The sequence below is a fragment of the Cyprinus carpio genome, chromosome B14, assembly GCF_018340385.1.
Source record: "Cyprinus carpio isolate SPL01 chromosome B14, ASM1834038v1, whole genome shotgun sequence".
NCBI classification, from domain to species: Eukaryota; Metazoa; Chordata; class Actinopteri; order Cypriniformes; family Cyprinidae; genus Cyprinus; species Cyprinus carpio.
In genome coordinates this window covers 4,150,122-4,169,039 of record NC_056610.1, presented here as the reverse complement: position 1 = coordinate 4,169,039, position 18,918 = coordinate 4,150,122, and the positions used below count along the sequence as shown (strand labels likewise).

At 35.9% G+C, this 18,918-nt stretch overlaps 1 protein-coding gene across 2 annotated transcripts in view; it reads left to right on the top strand.

Annotated features, from left to right (window-relative positions):
* Positions 1–18,830, top strand: part of LOC109063756 (vascular endothelial growth factor receptor 3-like) — a 46,177-nt gene extending 27,347 nt beyond the window's left edge. The window contains exons 12-30 of one of the 2 annotated variants that reach the window (XM_042737776.1): positions 382–490; positions 2,472–2,813; positions 3,491–3,637; positions 7,488–7,619; positions 8,741–8,847; positions 9,176–9,311; positions 10,050–10,154; positions 11,841–11,954; positions 12,292–12,380; positions 12,495–12,612; positions 13,291–13,385; positions 13,693–13,815; positions 14,615–14,726; positions 15,150–15,249; positions 15,370–15,475; positions 15,606–15,718; positions 17,918–18,038; positions 18,130–18,215; positions 18,365–18,830. In XM_042737776.1, coding sequence (XP_042593710.1) covers positions 382–490; positions 2,472–2,813; positions 3,491–3,637; positions 7,488–7,619; positions 8,741–8,847; positions 9,176–9,311; positions 10,050–10,154; positions 11,841–11,954; positions 12,292–12,380; positions 12,495–12,612; positions 13,291–13,385; positions 13,693–13,815; positions 14,615–14,726; positions 15,150–15,249; positions 15,370–15,475; positions 15,606–15,718; positions 17,918–18,038; positions 18,130–18,215; positions 18,365–18,590 — 2,481 coding nt within the window. In that variant the 3' untranslated portion in view covers positions 18,591–18,830. Of the gene's footprint in view, positions 1–381; positions 491–2,471; positions 2,814–3,490; positions 3,638–7,487; positions 7,620–8,740; positions 8,848–9,175; positions 9,312–10,049; positions 10,155–11,840; positions 11,955–12,291; positions 12,381–12,494; positions 12,613–13,283; positions 13,386–13,692; positions 13,816–14,614; positions 14,727–15,149; positions 15,250–15,369; positions 15,476–15,605; positions 15,719–17,917; positions 18,039–18,129; positions 18,216–18,364 lie in introns of both variants that reach the window. The other variant, XM_042737775.1, reaches the window with a different exon arrangement.
* The last annotated feature ends 88 nt before the right edge of the window (positions 18,831–18,918 follow it).

The window sequence follows — 18,918 nt, the reverse complement described above, 5'->3', positions numbered from 1 at the left end:
TTAACACAGCACACTCTTCCTGTTTTCTGTCACACCTGTGAGGTCATTTCCTGTGTGTGACCCTGGAAATAGGAGTGGCAGGGGAAAGTGGGACTAATACAGTATACAGCTTAAATATTCACCAAAAAGTAAAAATCATAATTTATTTACTCTTACTGTATTTAATTCTGAACATCGTTCTTCTAATGAGCACAAAAAGCGATTGAATCTTGACTGAATGACTTGAAATGGTTTGAAACAACAACACAAGTAAATAATGAAGAGGTTTCATTTTTGGGTGAACTATCACTTTAACAATGGTTTTTATTTTATTTTATTTTATTGCATGTGATCAAAATAAAAACAAGTCAGTCTTTGAAATTGCTTCTGTTGTTTCCACAGACTGTCAGCCGTTTGATTATTCAGAGAGCCAATGTGTCAGCTATGTACAAGTGCTCAGCAGAGAACAAAGTGGGAAGAGATGAACGATTGATTTATTTCTACGTGACCAGTGAGTTTCAGCAACACTTTTGTGTGAAACAAAACTGTATGGATTTTCAATGACATCACAATAGCTCATGCTTAAATCACCATGAAATTAAAATTGACAGTTCAAAACTCTTATTTTAAATGATGTGTTTGTGCATATCTTTTTTTTTTGCCCTACATTTTTTTCTTGTTCAAGGATCCATTTCACTTGGATCTGTTTCACAATAGGGAAAAAAGATGATCACTTCTATTTCATAAAAACTTTAACCCTGAGTATTAATCATACACTGTAAAAAGTTGGCGTAATTTACAGTAAAAATAAAAGAAAAGCAGATGTGGTTGGCAGAACTTTACCGTAAAAAACTATAGAAGCAAAAAAAAAAAAAAAAATTATGACCTGAAATAATGGTAATATACAAAATTACTAGAATCTGTTTAAAATCTGTTACCCTTGTAATATATTGGCAACCACCTTTAAAACAGGTGTTAAAAAGAAAGACATATGAATCAAAGTTCATCCACAAGCTGAGGTAAAAACTAATACAGTCGTGTTCTGAATTATTGACACCCTTTGTAAATATAAACACAGAAGCCTGTGAAAATGAAACTAGGTTGTTAATCTTCTTGTTCTTTTATTCAAAACATTCACAAAACTCCATCATTTTAATAGAATTAAAACAATTGAAAAATAAAATATAAATGCTTTTTCTAATACAAATTGGCCACAATTAATGGCACCCCAATGTAATAGCTCTGAGTCTCTCCTATAATGCCTGCTGAGTTATAGGAGAACACCTGACAAGAGACCAGAGACCATTCCTCCATACAGAATCACCTCTTAAGTTTTTCTATTGGATTCAGGTCAGGGGACTGGAAAAGCCATTGAGGAGTTTAATTTAATTTTTTAAAGATCCATCCATTGCCCACTTTAAGATTTTTAACATTGGCAGTCAGGTTTTATTTATTTATCTGTTACAATCTTCTGTAATTATCTAGTTGGGATCCTTGGAGAGCCTTTGGCCATTCAAACTATCCTCCTTTCCTTGCTTTAAAACAATACAGACACACATTCTCTTCCAAGCACATTTGTAACATTTCCTGATGAGGAAGGCATCTTCCGAATATAGTCTAGTCTAGGTTCAAAGTCCATCTCAGGGACAAAGTCTATGCAGGAAGAGGCAACTGAAAGGGCTTGCAAATCTCTTACTCTCTTAAGCAATTTTAAGGCCAGTAACAGAACCATTTTTAGAGTCCGGACCAACACATGGCAGCCATTCAAGTCTGGAAGAAAGTACTTTATACCTAGAAGTACAGCACTCATCTCCAGGCAATTTATTGTAACATACATTTCGGTAAATGCATTATTTAACGATAAATTCAAGGAAAAACATAGGTTAAGGGAGAAAAAGTTTTCAACTTTAGTTTTCTTCTTCTTTTTTCACATTGTGGTTCCAGGCTTCCATACTTTCACTGGGTATGCAATCTAATTTATCAGAGATGACAAATGAGAAACACCATGCCAGGAGTTCATTCAGAAATAGAGATGTTGCCACACACACACACATACACACTCTCTCTCTCTCTCTCTCTCTCTCTCTCTCTCTCACACACACACACACACATTTACGCACACACACACATACATCAATTTTACACTTTTATGCATTCATTTTATATTAAATTCAATAATACAATGTGGTAATCAAGATCTGGCAGCAAAACTGACTGCTTTTCTTCCACATGAAATCATCCACATGCCAACAAACAAATGAGAATGCTAAACAATAATCACAATACATAGCGCCAAAGCTGTTGTGCATCCACTTAACAGGTTTTTAGTGTAGCATTTTTTAGTTATTTATCATTAAAATTATTTAAAAATGATTAAAAATTGTAATTTTTACAGTGTACAGAAAGAGACTTGAGTATGCTAAGTTGTGTGGTTTATCCAGGAGATGCGTGCCATTATTTTTCTTATTATTCACATCAATTTTTCTATTCAGCTATCCCAGATGGATTTGAGATAGAGATGGAGCCCTCGGAGGATCCGCTTGAGCAGGACCTGGTACAGCTGAAGTGTAATGCAGATAATTATACCTATGAGAACCTGCGATGGTACCGTCTGGACCCGCAGGCTGTTCCTCCAGAGCTGGACTGCAAAAGTCTGCACCAATACGCCGAGTCTCTGGGGGGAAAGCTTTCGTTCCAGACCACCAGCAACAGCTGGGTACTGGAGCTCACCATTACCAACATCCAACTGCAGGACGAGGGAAACTACGTGTGTGAGGTGCAGAACCGGCGCAGTGGAGAGAAACATTGCCACCGCAAGTACATCCCAGTAAAAGGTGAAGGTCAATCAATGATCAATTTAATTTTTTATAAGTCCAGGGACGTTCCTGCTGTCAGCTTGCTGTTTGCTACTTACATACAAAGCTGACTTTAAAGGTTGCATCCCAAAGTGACTTGAATGCTTTGAGTAGTTACTCAAATGTATCACAGATACTTGTACTTGTGTAAATCACAGAGACTATAACTCTTACATACTATTCCAATGGAGTTCGGCATTAGTGTTGCTAAGCTAATTACTGAATATTCTACTAAAAACAAAAATATGACACACAAATACTAAAATAGGTCCAAATAGTTCAATTTTAACAAATGGAACATTGTTTTATAAATACTTATTATTATTGAATGAAATAAGTATATTTAGAATTTATGAAACAAGATATATTTGGGATTCCTAAAAATATACCTGTATATTGTTCCACTAGGTTTTGGAACAGAGGTTGAATCTATATTTTGTAAATTTGACTTTGCATTGTCCACTGTCCAGGCTGTCTGTACATTTTGAAACTGATACACCTCTTTTATTTATGGGGGAACTGTTATTGCCCAATATCAAAAATGTCCAATGTGTGTATAATGTGTCTATATGTCACTGTCACTACAAATGCTTTATCAGTGAAGATCTAACCAAAACTAAAGGCATATTCTCTCTTTTTTTCTATGTCCGTTCCAGCACTGGAGGCACCTCGATACCGTAACAACCCCACCAATCAGACAGTGAATGTGAGTGAGTCGCTGCAAATGGAGTGCGATGTCGAGGGCACACCCTCTCCCCAGCTGTCCTGGTTAAAAGATAACCAACCCCTTCATCAGATATCAGGTTAGTAATCCATGGCTGTCCTTCAGAATACTTATTAGGGGAGTTATATGTGTCTTTAACTACTATGTCCTAACATTTAAATGAATCATTTTAAACAGTGTACTTACTGTGTACATACATGTTTTTACTTAAAAAAAAAATACATGCATGTACATCTGTAATTAATATATGTAATTACATCTATAATTATACTGTTACCCTACTCCATAACCAACCATAAACCTAACCATACCATGAAACCTGTCTCTAACGTTAACTGCCTCCCACCTCAACAGCAGCAAAAGTGTTTTGCAATACAACATGAACAAAATAAACACATTGTACCAAACAATATATATATATAGTTTGCATTAATTTAAATTATATATATATATTTTTTCTGTAATTACACAGTAGTTAAATACATCTAATATAAAGTGGGATCAGGGTGTTTGCTAAAGCAAGCTTATACTATACTATATTATACTATACATAGCAGTGGTCATCCATAGCAATAAAATGAATTCCCTGAGACTTTAAAGTCATTTGTAAAGACCTGAATATCATAGAGATGACTGTGTTTTTAATGTCATTTTTAGGTAATTGGCAGCCACCCAGAAAAAAAAAAAAATTAAACCTGAAAATGGTCACAAACCAGTCCATATTAACTGGTTTAATTAAAGTTTCAAAAATAGAATTTATCACTGAATCACACTAAATAAATACCACACTAAATATATACCAACAAAACTTATTTTATGAGTTAATTCAGGTAGAAATAGGTTTTTAAAGTAACGATTACTGGTTACCACATTTTACAGTGTAGAAAACATTTAGCATTCACCCATAAAACCCTAGTAATCATATAACAACAGGACCCAAAACCACCTGGCAACCACACAGAAAAATCTAGCAACCATCTAGAACATTCTGGCAACTGCCATGTGCCAAAAAAATTACCATACTAAAATACTTCCTGTAATTAAGCAGCCACATAGCAATGCCCTTGCAATCCCCTGGCATCACCCTTGCTACCAACCCAAACATTACAGCTGCATAGCGATGCACTAAACATACAGAATACCCAATCAATTACATATCAATGACCTGGCAACCACCCAGGACACCACTGCAGCAGTGAGTTTAGATAGTGGCAAAATCTCAGAGAAAATATGAAAATCCAGTTTCATTTGAGTAAACTCCTACCGAGGTTCAATAGTAATATTGTGCAGATTGTGAGTTTGAGTAATAGGTGTAGATTTAAGGTATTGCATTATATAGATATACCATTGTCTGCTTTAAATTTACACTATATTCTTCAGTTTGATTTCCTCTCCGTTTCTCGGCATGTTGTTCAGCCCCCTTCAAATTAACACAAATGTGCTATTCTAAAACATTCCCATTACAGATAACATTATATTCACCACATAAATCCCCTCTAGCTGAGCACATTTGAATAGGAACACACTTATTCATGAGCACATACTAACACACGCAAAATTGAATTCTGGTGCTGGAAAAAGCACTCAAGTCATGCTAATGTACTGGAGATCTTTTGGATTGGAAGCTGAATGAAACTCTGGTACTCTGCGGTATAATAGCATAAAAAAAATTATTAAAAAAAAAACCCGCTGGGAATATATATGTGGGTTGCTTGTGGGCTCTAAGTGAATTCACATGCAGTGCAGTTCGCTGATAGGTGTTATGGGGAGGATATTATATCGGGGACAAACTGAGTTCAAGAGCTATTAGCAGAAGGTCACTGTGTGACTGGAATATGAGTTAAACCTTTTTTGCTCAGCTAATTCAATTCATAGCAAAGCCACAGATGTTTTTCTAGATAGATTTTATAGATCCAATACAGATCTGATCAAAATTTCAACACTGTACCTATAGCAAGTATCTGATTATTATGGGTTGGTGGGTTGCATTTTCCTGCTACAAAGTGCAGTAAGTGTGTCATAGAATGGAAAACAGCAAGAATCAAAAATACCATTTCCTATAAAACCTTGATTTAGGCCATACAAGAGATTCCATACATTTCAGTTTTCAAAGCCCTTTTGATGGCACACATCACCCCCAGACACCCATGACAAAAAGTTATCCAAATAATTTTTCCAAATCAAGTTTCCATTAGTTTCAGTGATAAATGAATGCTTAGAACCAGTGTGTTTGTAGAATTATGGCACAGTGGTGATAGAGTTTTATATACTTGAAATGCATAAAATGCTCATAGATCATTCAGTGTTCCTATAACTAATATATACCAATCTTTCTGTACATTTAAAAATGAAGAAACACTTTTATATGTCTCTTTTAAGATAATATATCATCTAATAAAGTAAATAATAAAGACACAATTATTTAGTACTGTGGTATGAACAACATTCTCATGAGCACATTCTTTTGTAAACTAGCTTGCAGCATCTGCAGCCCTAGAACTATTCTGTTTATTAAATTTTTCTAATGTGTTGTTTTCAGTAATATGACAATTTGTTCTTTAGTATTTTTTTAATCACAGTATTACTACATTATAATTTGTACAAATGTAAGATTAAAATCCTTTTTGCAAGCTAAAATAACATGCAAGCATAGTGCACCAGTCTTGTTAACCTCTATGACACGCAATTGTGTAATTTAATACACCACAAATTGCCTGATTACATATCTTTTGACAAGAAAAATTAAAGGGGTCATATGATGATGCTAAAAAAAACATTATTTTGTGTATTTAGTGTAATGCATTGTGTTTACGTGGTTTAAGGTCCAAAAAACACATTATGTTCCACATACCTTACATTGTTGCTCTTCTCCGCCCCGCCTTTCTTAAACGTGTTGATTTTTACAAAGCTCATCGTTCTGAAAAGCACCGTGTGCTCTGATTGGCCAGTTATCCAGTGCATTGTGATTGGCCGAATACTTCAAGTGTTGGATGGAAATGTTACACCCCTTACCATATTTGGAAACACATGGTGTCTCCACGACATCGAGGCGGTGGCAACAATACTACAGCGAGAATTCTTTGCGTGAATATTTGGGTGGTGTTGTGCAAAGCTTCCAACACAGTGACGTAGACATGAAGGGGTGTGTTTAAACGAGGCGTTTTAGGACAGTGTGGACTTTTAAAAAGAATTTCTCTTTGGGTTTGAGACTTTAGTCTTTGCAACTTCACGGGTCATATCTATGCACAAACAGCTTGTAACACACCAAAGACAAAGAAAAATCACATCATGTGACCCCTTTAATTTCAGAGGGTTATACTTCTCTGTCAGTCTAACAGTAAGAGGGAGTGATTTCCTTTGGAAGTCTGTTGACCCTTTAGACACCAGTGTGTGACTGTAATCTGTTTCGTCAAACTATCAGTGAAAATATAAGATGGACTTTGCGTTTAAAAACACATAAGATAAATTTGACTCCACATGAGTTTAAGAATTATAAACTTTTGGTAGCACTCTAAGAATAGGAACCACATATTCATTATTAACTAAGGGTTTTCCCTGAACACATTTCTTTATTAGATTTAGGGATCTAAAATATGGTCATGCAGAATAAGTCATTAAAGTGTGCTCTATAAGTAGTAATAAACAGCCAATATGCTAGTAATATGTGTAAATATTGTGAGAATTGGTCCTTAAATTTTTTTTGTGGCATCAACGCAAAATAAATAAATAAATCCCATTCTTTTTTATTTTCTGAAAGTATTGATAAATAAAGAATATCACAGGCTATGTATCATTATGTATTCCTTTTCTTACAGTTCAGAAAATAGAAAAACATAAGGCAAGAAAGCCATAACAAAAGAGGATGCTGTGACTTAAAACCATGACTGGCTGGCAGATTGTGTGTTTGACAGTTTTGTGGATGTGTTCAGGGATCGTCCTGCAGGACTCCAATCGGACTCTCAGTATTCAGCGAGTGCGAGAGGAAGACGCCGGTCTGTACACCTGCACGGCCTGCAACCAGAGGGGCTGCGTTCAGTCTTCCGCCACTGTGTCAGTCATCGGTGAGAGCCTCTTATTTGCATTAGGTGGCGCTGTAGTATACAGTTTACTCTCCTTACTTCAGGATTGTGCTTTGCCCTTCAATTTACATTATTTAGTGGAACATATACAATAGCTTCAAGTTTATATACAGTACACAGATGAGCACACACCATACACATTAATACACATTTGTTTGTATACCATAGTGAGGGCTTCACACACTGATGTCTGTTCTTAAATATTCTCAAGCTAATTTTAATTACTACACCCTTACTCTACCCTAACTAAAACTACATTTTTTGATTAAACTTATCTAGTGCCTTTATGAAGATGTGTTTGCTGTGAGGACCCCAAACCCTTACCCTAACAGACATAGTTCCTTTCTAACCTTCATTCATCTTGCCTCTACCATCGTATACATAATGAAATGTGTTATATGACAGCTAATAAGTAATATGTGACCCTGGAGCACAAAAGCAGTCTTAAGTCGCTGGGGTATATTTGCAGCACTAGCCAAAAAAACATTGTATGGGGCAAAATTATTGATTTTTTTTTATGCCAAAAATCATTAGGATATTAAGTAAAAATCATGTTCCATAAAATTATTTTGTAAATTTTCTACTGTAAATATATCAAAGCTTTATTTTTGTTTAGTAATATGCATTGCTAAGAATTCATTTGGACAACTTTAAAGGCGATTTTCTCAGTATTTTGATTTTATTGCACCATCAGATTCCAGATTTTCAAATAGTTGTACCTCGGTGAAATATTGTCCAATCCTAATAAACCATACATCAATGGGAAGCTTATATATTCAGCTTTCAGATGATGTATAAATCTCAATTTTGAAAAATTGGCACTTAAGACTGGTTTTGTGGTCCAGGGTCACATATTAGTATTTGTAATATAATATAATTATTTGTTAAATATATAATTTTATAGCCTTGAGAAAAAACAAGCAACAAATTGTCAAACATAAAAATAAAAATCATATTTGTCATGCAATAAAATTTTGATATTTGCAAAACAAACTTATAGAATCTACAACATGTATTAAATTAAAATCATTTTAGAAGATGTGAACTTTCATATTCAGTTATAATGATATTCAGGTATAATGATAACATGTTTTGTCTGCCAGGCTCTGATGACAAGACCAATGTAGAAATAGTGATTCTTATCGGAACGGGAGTCATCGCCATCTTTTTCTGGGTCCTTCTCCTTGTTATCTTCTGCAACGTCAAGCGAGTCAGTACAATGTGTTTCATTTTACATACAATCATAACACTTCAATACATCTCTATTAATGAACATAGTTACACAAGGAACATTATTTAAATCTAACCATGATGTCAGTGAGACTTTTTTTTAGTAACAATATGCACTTACATCAACATGCCTTGCCTTCACTACAACGTAAGAGCAAACCATATCAGCACCTCAGCGCTGAACATGAGTAGCGGAGTCAGCAATTCTGTGAGATGATGTGGAGCACAGCCGCCTCAGGCTCGCTGTTTCTGTATTCTTATAGGCTGCGGTATCATCCATCAGTAATTGCTATGATGTTGTCCTGCAGGTGAACCCAGCAGATATCAAGACGGGCTATCTGTCAATCATCATGGACCCGGGGGAAGTGCCGCTTGAGGAGCAGTGTGAATACCTGCCCTACGACTCCAGCCAGTGGGAGATATCCCGAGACAGACTGCACCTCGGTACTTTCACAGAGAGTGCATTTTAAAAACTCTTGATACAGGCTTTAAATTGGTCCAAATGAAGAACATTCATGGCTTGGATCCCAGAAGTAAAGCATATTTATGGTCTAGACATTTTCTTGACTGTACTCAGGAATCCTTGTGTCATGTGATAAAGGGTGGTTCATGAGGATTTGTATTAAAAAAAAAAATGTAACGTTAAAATATAGAACTGGGCCTGGTCAGGTATTCAAAATAAAACTGAAACAGTGATATCAAATCAGGCTGTTGTTTAAGTAAAGAAGTATATAGTCTGTGTCATTGTGCTCATTTACATGTGTACAGCTGATGTTAACGTTTTCAAAGTGGCTCAGTTCACAGTAAATGCTGCTTCTCACAAAACTCCATCTCTGCAGTGCTGTGAGTTTAACATGGATTTGGGAATGTAAAGTGTGCTAGGTTCCCTTTTTTACATTTACAATTGCATGAAGTTAACAGCATTTTGCCTAAATAAAAGCTCAAGAATTTGAATGTTTGAAAGTGAAGAATTTAAGACATAAATATTTGTATTATAATTTGTAATGTCTGTTGGTTCTTGTGAAGACTGAACCTAAATGTGAGCATGCTTTTTCCATTAGCAGCAAAGTCTTTGTCCTTTGTGTCTCAGTCTTTCAGCATGAGGAATATGTGAAAATCAGTGTACTGTTTTGGGACGCATTCTAATCTTGCATGCTATGTTTTTATTCTTTGTTCATGCAGGGAAGGTCCTTGGGCATGGAGCTTTTGGGAAAGTGATCGAAGCTTCAATCTTTGGGCATGACAAGAAAACCTGTTCAAACACAGTGGCAGTGAAGATGCTGAAAGGTTCAATTTTACAGAAAAACTATCGTTTATACAAAAATGTCCATTCACTTTCATATACCTATATGATATATATATATATAGGTCCTTCTCAAAAAATTAGCATATTGTGAAAAAGTGCATTATTTTCCATAATGTAATGATAAAAATTAAACTTTCATATATTTTTAGATTCATTGCACACCAACTGAAATATTTCAGGTCTTTTATTGTTTTAATACTGATGATTTTGGCATACAACTCATGAAAACCCAAATTCCTATCTCAAAAAATTAGCATATTTCATCCGACCAATAAAAGAAAAGTGTTTTTAATACACAAAAAGTCAACCTTCAAATAATTATGTTCAGTTATGCACTCAATACTTGGTCGGGAATCCTTTTGCAGAAATGACTGCTTCAATGCGGCATGGCATGGAGGCAATCAGCCTGTGGCACTGCTGAGGTGTTATGGAGGCCCAGGATGCTTCGATAGCGGCCTTAAGCTCATCCAGAGTGTTGGGTCTTGCGTCTCTCAACTTTCTCTTCACAATATCCCACAGATTCTCTATGGGGTTCAGGTCAGGAGAGTTGGCAGGGCAATTGAGCACAGTAATACCATGGTCAGTAAACCATTTACCAGTGGTTTTGGCACTGTGAGCAGGTGCCAGGTCGTGCTGAAAAACGAAATCTTCATCTCCATAAAGCTTTTCAGCAGATGGAAGCATGAAGTGCTCCAAAATCTCCTGATAGCTAGCTGCATTGACCCTGCCCTTGATAAAACACAGTGGACCAACACCAGCAGCTGACATGGCACCCCAGACCATCACTGACTGTGGGTACTTGACACTGGACTTCAGGCATTTTGGCATTTCCTTCTCCCCAGTCTTCCTCCAGACTCTGGCACCTTGATTTCCGAATGGCATGCAAAATTTGCTTTCATCAGAAAAAAGTACTTTGGACCACTGAGCAACAGTCCAGTGCTGCTTCTCTGTAGCCCAGGTCAGGCGCTTCTGCCGCTGTTTCTGGTTCAAAAGCACACGCCTGTGCACGGTGGCTCTGGATGTTTTTCTACTCCAGACTCAGTCCACTGCTTCCGCAGGTCCCCCAAGGTCTGGAATCGGTCCTTCTCCACAATCTTCCTCAGGGTCCGGTCACCTCTTCTCGTTGTGCAGCGTTTTTTGCCACACTTTTTCCTTCCCACAGACTTCCCACTGAGGTGCCTTGATACAGCACTCTGGGAACAGCCTATTCGTTTAGAAATTTCTTTCTGTGTCTTACCCTCTCGCTTGAGGGTGTCAATGATGGCCTTCTGGACAGCAGTCAGGTCGGCAGTCTTACCCATGATTGCGGTTTTGAGTAATGAACCAGGCTGGGAGTTTTTTAAAAGCCTCAGTAATCTTTTGCAGGTGTTTAGAGTTAATTAGTTGATTCAGATGATTAGGTTAATAGCTCGTTTAGAGAACCTTTTCATGATATGCTAATTTTTTGAGATAGGAATTTTGGGTTTTCATGAGTTGTATGCCAAAATCATCAGTATTAAAACAATAAAAGACCTGAAATATTTCAGTTGGTGTGCAATGAATCTAAAATATATGAAAGTTTAATTTTTATCATTACATTATGGAAAATAATGAACTTTTTCACAATATGCTAATTTTTTGAGAAGGACCTGTATATATATACTTAACGGCATGTGTGTGTATCACAGAGGGAGCCACAGCCAGTGAACACAAAGCTCTGATGTCAGAACTTAAGATCCTCATTCATATTGGAAACCATCTCAATGTTGTCAACCTTCTTGGAGCATGTACTAAAACCAACGGTATGAACGTACCATTTTAAAATAGATACCTTTTGGTCTTGGATGCTGATTGCTCAATACAGTGATTCAGTTTGATAAAATACTAAATATAGAAATATTACATCCTCAGCTACTGTGTATATCACTGCAGGATGTAAAGTTTACATGTCAGGGACCATCTTCTGGCAGAATGATACCACTTACTTTTTTGTGTTGACTTGGCCAATATGGCAGTATTTTATGGAAAAAAAACATTGTTTGATTGTATCTTTGTAACAATATTGACATAAATCTGTTTGTCTGCAGCATCCTTCTTACTTCTTTCTAAACATCTCTGGTTAACATCTCTGATTGTCAGGTCCTCTCATGGTTATAGTGGAATATTGTAAATATGGAAATCTCTCCAATTTCCTGCGTGCCAAAAGAGAGTTCTTCTTACCGTACAGGGTGAGAGAAATAAATAACATGATGATATAGTACATATATCTACCATCTCACAACAGCACTAAAATCAATAACAACTGCTATGTGTTCTGGTGTAACATGTGCTTGTGTTTGCAGGATCGTTCTCCTAAAACCCAGAGTCAGGTGCGACAAATGATAGAAGCGGGTCAGGTCAGCCAGCATGACCGTCAGCCGTCCACCACTTCCAGCATCAACCCTCCGATGCAGTCTCGTGGTAAGAGCACTCAGAAGACGAAGAGCAGAATGTCTAAAGATTTATTAAGATTATATATTAAATATGTACAGATGTTTACCCGCTGGATAATAAAGCTGCCTTCATGTGCTATCAAAATTACTGTGAATACAACTTCAGGGGACTATGGTAAAGGGGAAAGGATCATTTTGATACCTGAGTTTCTGAGCTGAAAGAAAATAGAAAAGAGTAAACTGTAGTATTTATTCTTTTATCAAAACAACTTCTTAATTAATTTTGGTTATGTTTTTGAATTGGAAATGTGCTGCAATAAACCTTTTGTTTCTAACAACATAGCACTTGAATGGCGAAATAAAGCTTTAAATCAAATGAGCTACTTGTTTGGCAAAATTATTCTGTTTCGAAGCATTCAAAATGCCACAAACTGGTGACACCTGCTGGTGCATAGAGAACTCAGCACAAACATGCATACAATACTGCAAATGTTCTGTTGAAAATTTAATTCATGAAATGTTGTTAACAAATCATCAAATACCAATTAAATATGAAGTGTCTGTATAATAGCATAGCAACATGCTCAGAAGCACTTAAAACACCTTAAGGATTTCATAGCAACACCCAAGCAATCACCCAGTTTTCTGATTGATATTCTTATATGCTTTTTCGGATATTCTCTTTTGTTTTTCTTTACCGTTGCAGTGGATGATCTTTGGAAGACTCCACTCACGATAGAGGATTTGATTTGCTACAGCTTTCAGGTTGCTCGAGGGATGGAGTTTCTGGTGTCTCGTAAGGTACATTTCAAACATGTATTCAAGCTCAACCTCTCTGATGAATCCAAAGTCACATTTAGCAGGTTGTAGATTATTAATAGGTGAACTTTAGATCTCTTCTAGAGCTGTCCATGCTCATCAAACGAAAGTTATGCTGGATACAGATTTTTACAAATGGGGACAAATATCTAGATCCTACGAAAAAATAAAATCTTATAATAAAATTTGTTGATGAGAAAGTTGCAGATATTTTATATATGTTCATCTATCTGTAAAATAAGATATAGATATAGATATAGATATAGTAATCTTGATTTTGTTCTGACAGTGCATTCATCGTGACCTGGCGGCCCGCAACATCCTCCTGTCTGAGAACAACGTGGTGAAGATCTGTGACTTTGGTTTAGCACGGGACATATACAAAGACCCTGACTACGTGCGCAAAGGCAATGTAAGAGAAACCCTTTAAATAAAAGCATGATTCAGAAAGTTCTCTACTGTAGTATTGTAGTATGAATCTCATTAAAACTGCAAAGACAAAGTCCAGGTCACATTTCACTCAAAAATAAAAAAGGACATTTTATTTGATGCAAATTTTTACTCAGTTTTCAATACTGTAATGCAGAAAGCAAAAAAAGTAATTTAAAATAATAATTTTTATTTAAATATAATGAAAGTATTTGTAGTTCAGCATTTAATGTTTAAAAGAACAAACGATAATTTGGGGGAAGTTGCTTAATTGACATGAAAATAACATCCTTAAAAAACAATTTTTTACTAAAAAGGTATTCAAGATGTGTTTGTTTACTTATTGATTTATTTATATTTCATTTTATTTTTATGTAAAATATGACCTGGAGTTGTGAAATGTGACCCCACATGAGATTCAGTATGAATGCATTTCAGTAAAGGCCAGTGGTTAAAAATGACTTGTCTGGCCTTTGCGTCATGATATAAAGATATCAGCAATCCACTGAAAATTGTCAGAAATGTAGAGGCATCATTGAATACGTAATAAATATTATTTGGAAAAATAAAATACCAAAGCAAAAGATGAACATAAAACAATACTAGTAGTATTACTGCATGACACAAACATAATGAAGCAGAAAGGGTAAGTTTATGAGATTACCCTTGAGAGGCATTGATGAATGGTTGACCTACTGCAAATCATATCAGCTCCAGGATCATGATAAGAGTGTATTCTCCCACAGGCACTATTATAGGTGAAATGCTATCTGTCTTTGCAGGCTAGACTGCCGCTGAAGTGGATGGCTCCAGAGAGCATCTTTGATAAGGTTTACACCAGTCAGAGTGATGTATGGTCATTTGGAGTACTGCTCTGGGAGATTTTCTCACTAGGTAAGAGTCTAACCTGATACCTGAGCATTAGCAATTCCTCAAACCCAACCTTGTCTGTTCTTTCCTGCTCATATTTATGGTATAATGATTTTTTTATTGTTTTTGATGGTCATTTATGCTTACCAAGGCTGAATTTATTTGATAAAAAACATATAACTGATTTCTATTTTATACATTTTAAAATATAATTTCATCTTTTGGTGGACCCCCCAAGTGCCCGTGAATTTTCTGCAGATGTTAATTAATTCTTCAGTGTCACCTGATTCTAATAAGCTGATATGCTACTCAAGAAACATTGTTTTTTTTTTTTTTTCTTAAAATAAAGTGTCACCCTACAAATGGATTCTGTTCTGTTCGGTTTAAATAATCTTAAACTTGTATAAAGTCTTTGATCACAGACTTGATTGTATTACGTCCCATTAGGAGCGTCTCCATACCCGGGCATCCAGATCGATGAAGACTTCTGCAAGCGACTGAAAGACGGTACCAGGATGAGGGCACCAGACAACGCGTCCCCTAAAATGTGAGCATTGGCCTGATGACTCTGTCTGTGTGTTTGATCTACTCCAAGCTGCTAGTCAGACTGATGACATCATACAGAGATGAAACTGAGCACTCTGACGTGTGATGTGTGTTCTGCTAGATATGGCATCATGCTGGCCTGCTGGCAGGGCGAACCCAGGGAGAGACCCACATTTCCAGCTCTGGTGGAGATACTTGGAGATCTACTTCAGGAAAACAGTCTACCTGTGAGAAAAAAATCTCTGTACATTCAGAAATAATATCTGAGCATTACACACTATTTCAACTCAGCTGGTTATAGAATGGCTATCGGTGTATATTTTAGTGATTATGTGAAACAGGTTTTTTTTATTTTAGGAAATCCCGTTCAATGTGTCTCAGAGCTCAGAGGATGATGGCTTCTCACAAGCTTCCTCGAGACCACCATCACAAGAGGAGATCAGACTCACCTGCAACACAATGTCTACTCGGTACTTACACATTTTATATCAGTGTTGGGGGTAGGGTTGCCAACCGTTCCATATAATACGGAATCACCCCGTATTTAAGGCATTAAAGAAGCGTTCCGTATGGAAGCTATACAGAACACAGTTTGTCCCGTATTTAATTGACACTTTTCTCACGCTCTCACGCCACACATTCATTTTCTCACACAGTCAAAAGCACCCTCAGTTAAAACTATAATAATAGGATATTGGCGAAAATTTTTTTGGTAAAGGCTCCAGTGCGTATTTGTGTTTGCGCTCTGGAAAATGTCAAGATTCTTTACAACATGTTTTCGTAGCGCTGAGCAATGTAGCCAATCACAGACATATATCTGTTGGTTTCTTGGACATTGCGTTCACTCGCCTCTTCAGATTTTTTCCCTGCACGCTGACTCCTCTCACTGTAACATGATGTAAATAAGAGATTCAATAATTATAAAGTGACACATTTTTAGTGATTTTAAAGGAATGGCTATTTGCGCACATTCTAATCCGTTCAGAATTTGAATAAGTTTTGTTTTTCGCGCTGCTAACGGCCAAAAACAGCGGGTAAAATAAGTATTGAACACATAACTTTTTTTTTCAGTGAATGTCGGTAACAACCCAAGTAATCCATACATATAAAGAAAACAATACAAATAAGTGCAGTTGCAATTATTTATAAAAGAAATGACAAGTAAATCTTGGAATCCTTTGTACATTGCTATTGTTATTGTGGTAAAAGGTTAATAGTTTTGCAGTTGCACTGCAACAGTTATTTTCCATAATTTAATATAAAAACAGGGGAAAGGGGGGTAAGATGAGCCATTTATATATATATATATATATATATATATATATATATACACATACACATGTATATATATATATATATATATATATATATATATATATATATATATATTATATATATATATATATATATATATATATACAGTATATATGTGTGTTTGTGTGTGTGTGTCTGACGTGTGTGTGTTTGTCCCTTATTCTGTCCCTTATTTTTCTATGAAAAACCACGATTGTCCCTTATTGTCATATTGTATGATAGGGAGAATATGGAGCTCATACTCAATGATGATAAAACAGCTGAATTTTATTCACCCAAAAAATAAAAAGATCTTTAAAGCTCTATAGCAGACTCCTTACAGATATTATTACTCTTACAGCATGGTATTATTATTATTACTCTTACAGCATGGTATTACTCATGCATAAAAATACCACGGTACATGCATAATACTGAGCTAACAACAAGTTGTCACTCTATATACCAGTTACCAAAACTGACTCGTCCAAAACTTCAGAAGTGTACGCTGGAGGATTTTTGTGTTCGTGTATTTATAGTGAGTGAGTTTTCTAAAAGTGTACTTTGGATATTTTTTTATTACAGAATATTCCAGAATGTTATAGAAACTTCTAGAATGTTCCCATCCTTGTGAAACCAAATTATCTTTAAAAAAATGTTTTTTCATTATTAACGATAGAAGTTCTAAAATTTACCTGACCTAAATATTTAATAAAATATTGATTATATAGTGCAATAGTACAATAATAATTAGCACCGCAGAATTACAGAAGAACCAGAAAAAAATTTAAGTGAAACTTATTGTTTTAAGTTCAGACCAGTAAGTGTTCTTCTTAAAATAGTACTAACGATATAAAAAAACAGTTATTCCCTTTACTTTATAAAATCAGTAAAGATTTTACAGCAAGACGTGTACATGCCAAGTTTACTTGCCAAGTATAAACTATCAACAACAGAAGTCATATGATAGATTGTGTACAATGTTAAGAATGTTAAGAATTTAAAGGTCTTCATGTACATCAAATATGAATGAGTGTAGGTTTAATAGGGTTAAAGTAATATTAGTACTGTATTCTAGTATGCTGGATTAGGAATTTGAATAAGCTTATAGCCCTTAGTTTGAAAAACATTTTATGTCTATGATAAATGTGTCTTATGAAGGAGAGATGTTCTATTGTCTTTCTAATCAGTCAGACTTAGATTTTTACATGACAGACAATGAAACGAAAAAAAAATCTCATATATTTATATTTAAGAATATCTTGTTCTCTCAAGACCATGATATTATAAACACAGCCACCTAACAGGGTTGTGTAGACTTTCCACTTTTCTTATGCCCCTTTTTTGATTATATATATATGCTTCTCTCTGACTAGATATTACAACTGTGTGCCTTTCGCTGGCTGCATCATGGTCGGACCCTCCAGCACGTGTCATTCACGAGTAAAGACCTTTGAGGAACTTCCTCTGGAAATGACATCACACAAGACACATCATGTACGACTAAGACCTCTAGTATATGTATAGTCTTTGTAAGCTAAAGGATGTTAACATGTATATTGTTTCATGCATTTTTGTGCCCCTATAGGACAGCCAGACAGACAGTGGGATGGTTTTGGCATCAGATGAGCTCGAGAGGTTTGAACACAAGCACAGAGGGGCCACATTGAAAAAGTAGGTGATACTGAAAATTATGCACACCATTTATCATAAAAAAAATTACTAGGGCTATGGCTTACTAGATTTATAATCGATCAGTCTTCATACTCTGGAGTTACATTAAGCATTTTGTCATTGTGTGAACTCTCACATTGGCTCTGTAGTCCATCGGCGGGCCACAGCACAGAACGCCTCATCAGTTCTTCGTCCATGAGCAGCAGCGGCAGCGGCAGCACACTACACCCACCCTTCTTCAGCCAACTCTCAGGCCAAACCTTCTACAACAATGAGTATGGCCAGCTGTCAGAGGAGGAGGGCGTCAGCGACTTCTTCTCCTCGTCGGATCAGGCCATATACCAGAGTGCTTGCCTGGCAACCTCCAACCTGTAACAGCACCGATTGGCCAGTCGTAACCAGGCCCCACCCCTCACAACTAACTGAACTGAAGTCTAGCTTTGTAAAGTTCTCTTAGCAGCCACTGGGTGGCACCATTATGTCAATTTCATACCAAAAAAGTATTTTATCGCCTTACATATATCTTTATATAGAGTAAACTTCTTTTTATTTGTACAAAAAAAAGAGAGAAAAGAACCAGAATGGAGAAAAAAAATAAATAAAATGAATATATCATCTTCTGACTTTTTGTTTGTTTGTTTAAGTGATATCTGATGTTAAATATATTTTTTAATTTACATAAATTTTACAATACTGCATAAAA